At 41.0% G+C, this 12,407-nt stretch overlaps 1 protein-coding gene across 1 annotated transcript in view; it reads left to right on the top strand.

Annotated features, from left to right (window-relative positions):
- LOC145417842 (von Willebrand factor A domain-containing protein 5A-like) overlaps positions 1–12,407 on the top strand; it is a 756,527-nt gene that overhangs the window by 430,185 nt on the left and 313,935 nt on the right. The window contains exon 10 of the mRNA XM_080286463.1: positions 938–1,132. Coding sequence (XP_080142589.1) covers positions 938–1,132 — 195 coding nt within the window. The remainder of the gene's footprint in view (positions 1–937; positions 1,133–12,407) is intronic.

The raw sequence follows: 12,407 nt of genomic DNA, 5'->3' as shown, positions 1-12,407 counted from the left end.
TTTGGGGGAAACCCAAGGCTCAAAATCGCATCCCTATACTTTACATGTTAAATAGTCCCCAATTTACAACACCCTTCCTAGCGATGGGTTTTTACTTAACCAATTGCATAGTTAAAGCAGGGTTTGCCTGTACAGTATTTGAAATTTCGCACGAACTGAATGAGTTACTATTCCACAGAACCACATGAGGGTTGCAGGTTTTATTTGATCAAGGGCAAACACAGGACTCAGATCCTGGTGTTCTGTGATCTGTTTCCAGGTAGCTGTTTAAAGGATATAGGGATTCACAGTTTGCTTCTTTCCACACACCTTTTTGTCACTTCCATGACATGCAGGAAATATATGAGTAGTATTGTTTCTCCCACAATCCCAGGGATACCTGCTGTATATAGTGATGTATGTTAGAATTATGTACCTATACTCATTGTGTTTGTGCCAGACTCATCTTGGTTTTTGATTATGTGTATTTCTGGTCGAGTTCTCTGTCTATCCAACCAACTAGTTCTGTGTGTATGTGGGGGGGGGGGTAATGGTTAGTTCAGTTACACATAAAGTTTACATTGAAGGAAGTTAGTGAAAGCTTCCCTCAGAATCAGTGTCCCAGTGGATTCAGGTATCGTATATACAGTAATTTAATGTTTTCCAGTTCTTTAATTCTAATATTTAGATAAAAATGTTACTTCTTAAATTCAGTACATAAATACGTATAAAAATAATTTTCTTTGTAATATTTTATGTCATTCTGATCAGAATGACCAGTAAAACACAGTACCTTTAACTATGAAGTGAGGAAGTAAGTTAGTCTGTTGACATTTTTTGGAATGATGGTGTAAATGAAGGTGTGAACACTGCCGGATGTTGCTAGAATGTGATGAAGAAAAGGGAACTTAGGATCATTTATAATCAGTAAAGTTGAGGCAAGATTGTGTACTCACAGATCCTACTGATATCTGATGGCGAGGTGTGGAATGTAGACCAGGTGACAGAACTGGTGGCACGCCATGCACATGAGACTCGCGTCTTCTCGGTAGGCATCGGACATGGTGCATCCACAGCATTGATCCGTGGAGCAGCTAAGGCAGGAAAGGGCCGGTCAGAGATGGTTATCCAGCAGGATATGCTCCAGCAGAAGGTAGGTCACCCAGTCGAATGTATGTTATGGATAATAAATGTGTTTGTAGTAAAACACAGTATCAGGCAGTCCCATACTATACTTAACTTTTATTGGTGTAAGCAGCAATCAAAATACTGTATAGAAAAAAATATAGAAATCTTTGCCTAACTTTGCTTGACAGTATACTGTATTTTATGTAAAATTTTATAGATTTTCATGATAATGTGCAACAGCAAGTGTGAAATGTATTGGTTACAGTAAGTATGGTCGTTGCAGTAAGTATCTTTTATGTGATGGGTCTGATTATGTTCATGGCAGAAGAGTGAGTGTGCTAGTATTCATCATGTGTGTTGGTGCATGTTGAGTATGTTGGTGTGTTCCTTTGTGTTGTGTGTGTGTTGCTATGCATTACATTGAGTGTGTTGGTGTATGCTGAGTGTGTTAGTGTATGTTGAGTGTGTTGGTGTGTGCTAAGTGTGTTGATGTATGTTGTTGTGTGCTAAGTGTGTTAGTGTATGCTGAGTGTGTTGTGTATTAAATATGTTGGTGTGTTGTGTATTGAGTATGTTGGTATGTTCCTTTGTGCATTGTGTGTGTTGCTGGGTGTTATGCTGAGTCTGTTAGTGTGTGCTGAGTTGCTGAATTATGTTGTCATACATTAAATGTGTTGGTGTATGTTGAATGTGTTTGTGTATGTTGAGTGTGTTATGTATTGAGTATGTTGGTGTGTTCCCATGAATGTGTTTTTATGTGCTGAGTGTGTTGGTGTATGGTGGTGTGTGTGTTGAGTGTGTTAGTATGTTGATATGGATGTTGAGTGTGTGGGCATGTGTTGATATATGATGGTATGCTGCTTTGTTGGTAAATAATTATATGCTGATATGTGTGTTAAGTGTGCTGATGTGTGTGTTGAGTGTGTTGGAATGTGTTCAGCATGTTGTATGTTGAGTATGCTCATACATTCCATTTAATTCATTAAGTAGTGTATTGTGTGCATTTCTTTTGTGTCAGTGTGCTTGGATATTTGTTGAGTGTGTTGCATATTGAGTATGTGGTGTGTTCAGTTTAGTGCATTAGTGTGTTACCTGTGTTTGTGTTGAGTGTGTTAATGTCCTCCTATATGTGTTGAGTTTGTTGGCATGTGCTAGGTGCGGTGTGTGTTGAGTGTTGATATGTGCTGAATGCATTGGTGTACAGTGCTCGTCAGAAGTATGGAGCGCCCTGCGTCCCTCCTGAGAAACAAACCTTTCAACATTGAAAAAACATATAAATAATGCATTTTATTTACCTTTAGTGCTTCGTAGGGTAGCCTTTACGTTTCTTCACGGACCTGAGACGTCTTGGAAGTGAAAGGGCGAGGCTCCTGAGGTGCTGGAGAGGTATTTTGTCCCAGGAGTCACGAATGGCGGCTTCCAGCTTAGGCAGAGAGCTCACGTCCTTCCCTTGGAGACTCTTCTTTACGAGGTACCAGAGGTTTTCAATCGGGTTGAGGTCTGGGCTATTTCCTGGCCAGTCTGTCATGAATGATACCTCGCAGTCACGAAGCCAATTGGTGACCGATTTGGCCTTGTGAGCAGGTGCACCGTCCTGCTGAAACACTCGTGCACCTGTTAGCTCGAAGGAGTCTGGTAAATGATCACACGGAAGCTCCAGGTAAACATCCTGATTCACTCTGAGGTTCTTGGGAAGTACAACAAGCTTCCCCAAACCCTTCCCTGAGAAACAACCCCATACCATGAGTGAATCAGGATGTTTAACTGTGCTTTCTACATACCGTGGGTCAAGTGGGTCACTACCTTTGCGTGCTCCTCTGTTACAGGTAACACTAAACGTTGCCTCATCAGACCACAACACTGACAACCATTGCTCCTCACCCCAGTTTAGATATTTATTAGCAAAGGCAAGCCTACGAATTCTCTGGCTGCTAGAGAGAAGAGGCTTTTTCACAGGCCTGTGACTTGTGTAACCAAGCTCATGCACCCTACGAGACACTGTTCTCACTGACACCTCACCAAACACTTCTGGGTTGCTCTCCTTAATTTTCCTTGCACTCACACGAGGATTAAACTCCACTGCACGTTTTAAAACATTAACAGACCTTGGGGAAGTTTTCCTAGGCCTACCAGACCTCGGTTTCTTTGTGGGAACTTCACCACTGTTTTCCTCCCGAAACCGCGCACACCAACGACGCACTGTCGATCGTGCCACACCAACCAATTCACTAATTTCCCCTGTCTGGTGGCCTGCCTCCTTTAGAGCAATGATCTGGGATATGATTTCACTCGATAGTTCACGGGTAGGTGCCATAACAAAGTTTTAAAGGCCAAAACACTGCGGGACACTCGGTAAAATATGGCGCAATTTGAGAGGGACACTCGGCGGAGTTCCTCTCTCTCAGGCAGCCCGTGGGCGACTGAGGCGGGAACCAACCAGCGTGTCGGAAGGCCTCAGGCTACCGTGACGTCATGCTCAGAGCTCAAACTTGTGGCTCAATTCTTACCCCCAAAAATGGGTGATTCTTTTTGGGCCATAAGTATTGCGCGCCCGGCGGACAACGCTGAATACTTCTGACGAGTACTGTATGCTGAATACGGTGTGTTATGTTTGTTCTTACCTGATTGTATCTTTACAGTAAGGAATGAGTCAAGCTCGTACTGTCCCGTGTCTTAAACCATTTTTATCGTAAATATCCTTGAATTTATGAATTGTTTTGGCACACTTTATTTCATTTGGTAGTGCATTCCACTGATCAATTGCTCTATTTGGGAAACTAAGTTTCCTTACGTCTTTATCGCCTCTCTTTTTATGCAGTTTTTTGCAGTGTCGTCTTGCTGATGCATCCCCATAGGTTATGTAATCATTTCATATCTACTTTCTCCTTCCCTGATATGCATTTGTATAGTGTAATCATGTCTCCTTTTTTCCTTCTCTCCTGTAGTGTAGGTAGATTCAGTTTTTCTAGTCTTTCTTTGTAGCTTAGATCCCTTACGTTTGGTACCCACCCTGTAGCGGCCCTCTGAACTTTTTCAATCTTATCTATGTGTTTTTTGAGATGAGAACTCCAGACTACTGACACATACTCCAAGGTTTGTCTGATGAATGATGTTATTATCTTTTTTAGCATGTCTTCATTTATATATGTGAATGCTATTCTCATATTTGCAAAAGTGTATACATGTTCCATACCTTTTCAGTGATGTGGTCAGCCGGAGATAGTCTGTTATTGATAATCACACCTAGGTCCTTCTCATTTTCTGATGTGTGTAGGGTTTTGCTTCCTAACTTATAATCCCAATCAAGTCTTTTTCCACTTTTACCAAACTTGATTACCTGACACTTGTCCACATTGAATTCCATTTGCCATGTATTGCTTCATTCATGAAGTTTATTTAATTCTTCTTGTAGCTCTTTACATGAGTCTGTGTTAGTAATTCTCCTTTGTATTTTTGCTTCATCAGCAAACATATTTAGATAGCTTTCATTTCCAACATTACTGTCTGTATCATTTATATACACTAAAAACATAATTGGTGCCAGCACTGAGCCCTGTGGAACTCCGCGAGTCACTTCTCTCCATGATGAGTAATTTCCCCTTAGTACTGTTCCCATTTCCCTTTTTTTTTTTAGAAAATCTTGCATCCAACAAAACAGTTTGCCTTGGATTCCTCCTTGATGGTACAGTTTCCATAAAAGTCTTTGGTGCAGTACTCATTCAAATACTTTCTCGAAATCTAAATAGATACTGTCCACCCATCCTTCTCTGTTCTGTAATGTTTCTGTTACTCTGTCATAGTAGCTCAACAGATTGGTAACACATGATTTTCCCTTTCTGAAATCAAACTGTCTTTCTGTTATCATATTGTGTTCTTCTAGACGATTTACCCAAACTTTTCTTATCAGCTTTTCTAATACCTTGCTTACAACATTGGTTAGTGATACGAGTACTGGTCAGTAGTTGAGTGGATTTTGTCTATTCCCTTTCTTTAATAAGGGAACAATGTTTGCATTTTTCCAAATACAGTATCAGGTAGTTTACCTTGTTCCAAGGATTCCTTGAAAATTAAAAATAACGGTTTACTTAACTCCTTTGCACATTCATATAGCACCCAACATGAAATTTCATCAGGACCATTTGCTTTTCCTTTGTCTGATTTACTTAGCTCCTCCTGTATTTCTTTTTCTGATATTTGTATATCTGGTAGTGTGTGTGGGCATGCATGTTCTATATAATCCCTCTCAAAATTTTTTTCTTCTGTAAAAATTGATTGGAAATTCTTATTTAGTGCTTCACAGATATTCCTCTCTTGTGTATAGTTGATCCCCTCATCTGTAATGGATTGTATTTTGTTTTTTACTTTGGTTTTGCATCGGATGTAGCTGTAAAATGGCTTCGGCTGATCACTACTTTTATTTACGATGTTCTCCTCAAACTGTTTTTGAGCCTCCCTCCTTTTTCTTGTATAATTGTTTCTTGCCTGTTTATGGTTGTTATATGCCCTTTCACTATTGTTTCTTCTGTATCTCTTCCACAGCAAATCCCTTTTTCTTTTGATTTTTTACATTCTGTATTAAACCATTTCTTTATTTTCTTTTCTGCCTCTTTGTGCTGTGGGATGTACTTCCGGATTCCTGTTTCATAAAGTTCACAAAATTTTCTATATATAACATTTAAATCTTGTCCTCTAAGCTCTTTTTCCCTATCTGTTTCTAAGAAGTATTTCTTTAGGTCATGATAGTTGCCCTTTTTGTAGTTAAGGCTCTTTTTGTAACTTTCATTACTATTAACTATGTCATATGAAATCCTGAAGTTGTAACTTAATACTGCATTGTCACTTGTCGAATGGAGGGTGATACATTATATTGTCAATATCATTTTCTTGCCTAGTAAAATATAAGATCTAGTACTGATGGTATGTCAAATCCTCTTTTTCTGGTGCTTTCTTTTACATGCTGTGTTAGGAAAAACTCCTGCACAAGGTCCAGGAGCTTTAGTTCCCAACGGCTTTCCTGGCTTTTTATATCTAGATTATTCCAATTTATATTTGTATTGAAATCTCCAGTTAGTATAATTCTTTCAGATTTCTCTTCCATTCTATGTAGTAATGCTCTTAAACTTTGAATTGTTTTCTCTGCCGGGTCTTCATATTCTCCTTTTTCCCAAATGTTTGATCTGGGCAGCATGTATAAATTTACCACATTTACTTTCCCTTCAGACATACTAATCTCTACCGCTATCAGTTCTATCTGTGATGGTACATCTAGTTGTATTTCCTTGACTTGCAGATTTTTCTTTGTTAATATTATAATTCCTCCTCCTTTTTTTAAGTTCCTATCTCTTCTCCATATATTGTATTCCTCTAGGTTTAGTGTATCGTTTGATATCCTTGGTGTTAATTTTGTTTCAGTTAGGCAAACAATATGTGGTTCCTTTTCTTTGATATAATCGTTCATCGCTAGTAAACTAGATAGTATTCCATCTACATGTGAGTGCATCAACTTAATCATCTTGTTTACATACTTGTCATGACTTGGGCCTACTACCTTTCTCCTTTTTGTTCCCTCCAGTTTATGTACCACTTTTGAACCTGCAGTCCAATTCTATCTATCTATCTGTAGCCCGACGCCCTAATCCCGCAAAGGGTGGCCGCAGACAAAACGCCTCCAAGTCGCTCTGTCACCCATCATTTGACTACCCTCTCCCCAACTCACCCCCCCCTCCCTCATATACCTCTCAACTCCATCCCTCCACCTCATCCTCGGTCTACCTCTCCCTCTCCCTCCCTCCACCTCACCTACATACACCCTCTTAGTCAGTCTTTCATTCTCCATTCTCTTCACATGTCCAAACCACCTCAATGTATTTCTCCTAATCTTCTCAACCACATCCACCCCACATTGTTCCTTCACTTCTTCATTCGTCAACCTGTCCCTCCACGTCACTCCACGTGCTCCTCTCAAGTAACTCATTTCCACTGCTCTCACTCTTGACTTGTTCCCCTCTTGCAAGGTCCATGCCTCGCTTCCATACGTCAGGGTAGGGATCACAATACTGTCATGCAGTGACTTCTTAACTTCCATACTCACCTCCCTATTTCTCATCACTGCTTTCAGTGTACCAACGACCTTCCTTCCCTGCTGTACCCTTTCACGCACTTCATCCCCCAAAGTTCCATCCTTACTCATCACACTACCCAAGTACTGTACTTGAATGCACTCACATTCTCCATATCCTCACCATCCAACCTCACTGCACACTCTGTGACTTCATTCCTCTCAAACACCATAACTTTACTTTTGTTTACATTAACTTTCAGAGAGGTATATGTGAGCAGGAGAAGGGAGGTTAAGAGACTGGTGAAGGAGAGTAAAAAGAAAGTGGATGAGGAGTTTGGGAGGAATCTGAGTGTGAAATGGAGGGAGAGTAAGAAATTGTTTTGGAAGGAGGTAAAGAAAGTAAGGCAGTGTGAAAGGGGAAATAGTAGGGGAGTGAAAGATAGGAATAATAGATTGTTGGTGGAGAAGAGAGAGAAACTGAGGAGATGGAAGGAGCACTTTGAGGATTTGTTGAATGTGGAGAGTGAGAGCAGTGCGAGTATAAGGGGTTGGGGAATGGCTGGGAGAAGAAGAGATGAGAGGAGGGAGGAAGAGATCAGTAGGGCGGAAGTAGTGGAAGCAATGAAGAAGATTAAGTTGGGAAAGGCCCCAGGAATTGATGGAGTGTGTGGTGAAATGCTTAGGTATGGGGGTGAGATTGTTGTGGAGTGGATATGGAAGTTGTGTAGATTGGCTTGGCAAGAGGGAAGGGTTCCAGAGGACTGGAAATCAGGTATAATTGTTCCTTTATACAAAGGAAAAGGAGAGAGAGAAGTATGTGGTAACCATAGGGGTATTTGCCTACTTAGTGTGACTGGTAAAATATATGGTAGAATACTCATTGATAGGGTTAGGCATATGACAGAGGAGCTAGTTGGAGACGAGCAAGGGGGATTTAGGAAGGGAAAAGGGTGTGTAGATCAGATATTTGTTCTAAGATGTTTAGTGGAGAAGTATCTAGAGAAGGGAAGGAAAGTGTATGCTGCCTTCATGGACTTGGAGAAAGCTTATGACAGAATAGATAGGCAAGGTATGTGGAAGGTATTAAGAATATATGGAGTGGAGAGAAAATTGTTGAGTGCTGTGAAGAGTATGTACGAGGGAGCTAGGGTTACGGTGCGAGTGGATGGTGAGCTGAGTGAGTTCTTTGATCTCAGTGTGGGACTGAAACAGGGTTGTGTGATGTCTCCATGGCTGTTTAATATATACATGGATGGGGTTGTAAAGGAGGTGCAAGGGAGGGCAGTGGATGTGGGGGTGCCTCTAATGAATGAGGGTGAGATTTGGAAGCTTCCGGTCGATATAAGTCTGCCCAGGCTCAGTCTGATTGGAGCACCTTAATTACCCACAAAACCACCAGGTGCTATAATTTGATTATGTTGTTACCATCCAATGTAGTACTCGTAAATGGTTTCCTTGTGTACTGGAAACCATTTGGCTTGTCACTCAGTGTAAAGTCACCCATAAACAGATGAGGAAAAAATGAGGGAAAGAAAGACAGAAAAGGAAAGGAGGAAAGAAGGATAGAAAAGAGGAAAGGGCAGTCACCTGAGAGCAGCACTACATTGAGTAAGTAGGTGGGGACATTGTTTAACCAGTCAAAATAGGAAGACAGAGACTCACATATGTTACATGTCACTTGTATATGCTATATCAGATGGAGAAAATGACAACATACATAAGTAGATCTTTCTGGTGTATACTTATATGCAAAAGAATATAATCAGGTATAAACTTATGTGTGGCAAGTTGACCCATGAGTGTGAGTTAGGGTGTTAATGGTGTTCTTTAGTTGACTGTTAAGCTCACACTGATCTATAACTCAGTGCCTTGTAGGCTCCGATACAGGGGATCTTTTCTTATGTTCAGCTTGCCCACTCGTGTAATCAACCTACTCCTGCACATTAACCCCTTCAGTCTGATTATATACTTTTCTGTCGTATTCTTGCTATCACTAGATAATTTTAAACATTATCATCATCATCATCATCATCATCATCATCATCATCATCATCATCATCATCCTGACCTTCTGACCTTTCCAGGTGAGGAGTTGCAATGTCCAGACAGCCAAATTTGCCCAGTTCAGTGAGCCATGCTTCCATTCACTCATCATTCAAGCCCTCATAATCCTGGCTTCATCAGATAGGCCAAAAACAATTTCACCACTTCTGTAGCTTCACATATACCTACCTGATGGAGTCAAACCATATGCTGCCATGTTAAAAAGGGATGCCAAATCCTTGGTTATGCATGATATGCATGACTCTGCACAAAATTCCTCCAGTCAGCTCATTCTCTTGGCAGTACCTTTGCCTCACCAACTTCCATACCTCTCTTCCTCACACACTCATTCACCATATCCCTCCATTTTCTTGGCCTACCTTGCCTCCTCTCTCCTTCAGAATCACTCAGATATACCTTTTTCGCCACTCTGTTGTCATCCATTCTCTCCACATGATCAAACCATCTCAGTACACTCTCTTTGATTTTGGTGTCCACAGACTTCTTCACTCCACATCTTTCACAAATCACATTATTCCGTCTTCTGTCCCATCTTTGTACATCACATACATTCCTCAGCAGTCCCATCTCCACTGCCCTTACTCTTGACTTTTTATTTTCATGCCACACCATAGTCTTACATCTATGTGTTAAAGTTGGCACTAACATTCGTTCATGTAAGCCTCACGCAGCAGCAACACTCAAGGCTTTGTTTTCTCTCAAGGCCTTCATAGCACCAACTACTTTCCTTCCTTGTGTCACTCTAGTTTCCACTTGTTTTGTACATTTTTCTCTCTTTTCTGTCACTGTACCCAGGTAATTGAATTCTCTCACCAATTCCAGTTTTTCTTCATTCACTGTAATATCACACTGGGAGTCATCATCTCTCCCAGTAACCATCATTTTACTCTTTTCTACATTTACTCTCAAGGCATGACACCCACAGACATCTACAAAACTCTGCACTAGTCTACCAATCTCTTGTCTGGTATTTGCAAGTAGCACTGCATCATCACCATACAACAAATTTGAAATATTCCATCACCATTCATTACCAACACCATCCCTCTCTCTCACTTTCATGTTTTTACTTCTCTCATCACCCCATCCATATATATATTAGACAACCATGGGGATATCACACAACCTTGTTGCATGCCCACACTGATCGTGAACCAATCACTTGGATGCCCATTTACCCTTTCACATGCCTCACTACCATCATAAAAACTCCTGACAGCACTTAGCAGCTTACCAACTGCACCATACATGCACAAAACCTTCTGCAGTCCTTCTCTGTCTACTTTGTCGTATGCTCTTTCCAGGTCCGTAAATGCCATAAACACCCTTTAATCCATCTCACATGCCTTCTCCACTGTCTGTCTTACTGCAAATATGTGATCCACACATCCTCTGCCACTCCTAAAGCCACCCGATTCGTCACTCACTAGGACCTCTGATATCGCTCTTACTTTCTCAGTAATAAATCTTCCATATACCTTCCCCACCACATTCAATAGTCTTATGCCAAGGTAATTCTTGCACTCACTTTGCTCACCTTTATCTTTGTACAGGGATACAATCACTGCCATTTTCCAAACTACTGGCACATTTTCACTCATCCCTGCCTTCTTACATATCTCCAACAAGCACATCATTCCACTCTCTCCACTACACTTAATCATCTCTTCATACATCTCATCAACCCCAGCTGCTTTCCCATTTTTCAGCCACTTCACAGCATTCTTCGCCTCTGCTAGTGTCACTTTCCTGGCACTGCATTCCCCCTCTGTAGCCCACTCCCCAAAACCAATCATATCAACAGTCGCTTTGCAGTCTAGGCCAGACTGCCTAGGGAACAACTACTACTACTACTACGAGGGGTGTTCAAAAAATTTTGGCAACAGGGTAATAAAAGCAAAATTAATAGAGATACACATTTATTAAAGTTCACACTCCTTCAACATACTCTCCTCTAAGGTTTACACACTTCTGGAGCAGTGTCAACCACTTAACAAGCACTCTGAGTACTCAGAAACAGGTATACTCTTCAGCTCCGAATTTATCCTCCTGGCAAGGTCCTGTTCCCTTTGAAGAGGATTCCAGCAAGTTTTTCTTACAATTTAGGGAATATCCAAAAGTCACACGGTGCCGTCCTGACCTGACACCGTGTGACTTTTGGATATTCCCTAAATTGTCAGATAAACTTGCTGGAATCCTCTTCGAAGGGAACAGGACCTTGCCAGGAGGATAAATTCAGAACTGAAGAGTATACCTGTAACTGAGTGCTCAGAGTGCTTTGTTAAGTGGGTGACACGGCTCCAGAAGTGTGTAAACCTTAGAGGAGAGTATGTTGAAGGAGTGTGAACTGCAATAAATGTGTATCTCTATTAATTTTGCTTTTATTACGCTGTTGCCAAAACTTTTTGAATGCCCCTCGTACAGTCGCTTTGCTCTCTCCATTCCTATTCATCACTTTCAAAATATTTTTTTCATCTGAACCTTACTTCATCCCCATGGGTTAATAATCTCCTGCTTACATCCTTCACATATTCACATTTCCTTCCACTGTCACTGCTAAAGTTCCACACCTCTTTTCAGAATAGCTTACGATTTTCAAAGTAATTTGCATTCATTTTTCTTCCTAGATCATCATTTACCTCCTTCTTTTTCCACTTCACTAGTCTCTTTACTTGCTTCTTGATCTCAATATATTCATTTCTTATTTCAACTGAACCCCTGTGCTGTATTCACTCTAGCCATTTTTTCCCTCTTTTCCTCCAGTGCTCTCTTAACCTCTTCATCCCACCATGCCATACCTTTCTTCTTTGGTGCCACTCTTGCCACACCACACTCTGCTTTAGCATTCCTAACTAAGCAGTCCCTATATACATTCCACAAACTGTCCAGATCCATTTCATTCTAACTCATTGATTCTAACTCCTCCCCTACTTTGGTCCGATATTCATCTGCCATTTCTTTGATAATAAGTTTCTTGGCTTTCAGTCTCTGAGAGCTCCCCTCTCTCCTAGTCCACCTCATCCTCTCAATAATAAGTTTCTTGGCTTTCAGTCTCTGAGAGCTCCCCTCTCTCCTAGTCCACCTCATCCTCTCAGCTCGATCTTGCATACCACAGTCATATGATCAGACAAACCTCCTCATCTTCCTCTCACTACCCTCGTATCAGCAGCACTAC

Source organism: Coenobita brevimanus, chromosome 111, assembly GCF_032717465.1.
Source record: "Coenobita brevimanus isolate Jiangsu-jjx chromosome 111, ASM3271746v2, whole genome shotgun sequence".
In the NCBI taxonomy this organism is placed as follows: Eukaryota; Metazoa; Arthropoda; class Malacostraca; order Decapoda; family Coenobitidae; genus Coenobita; species Coenobita brevimanus.
The sequence above is the reverse complement of the archived record's forward strand: the minus strand, read 5'-3'. Positions and strand labels throughout refer to the sequence as shown.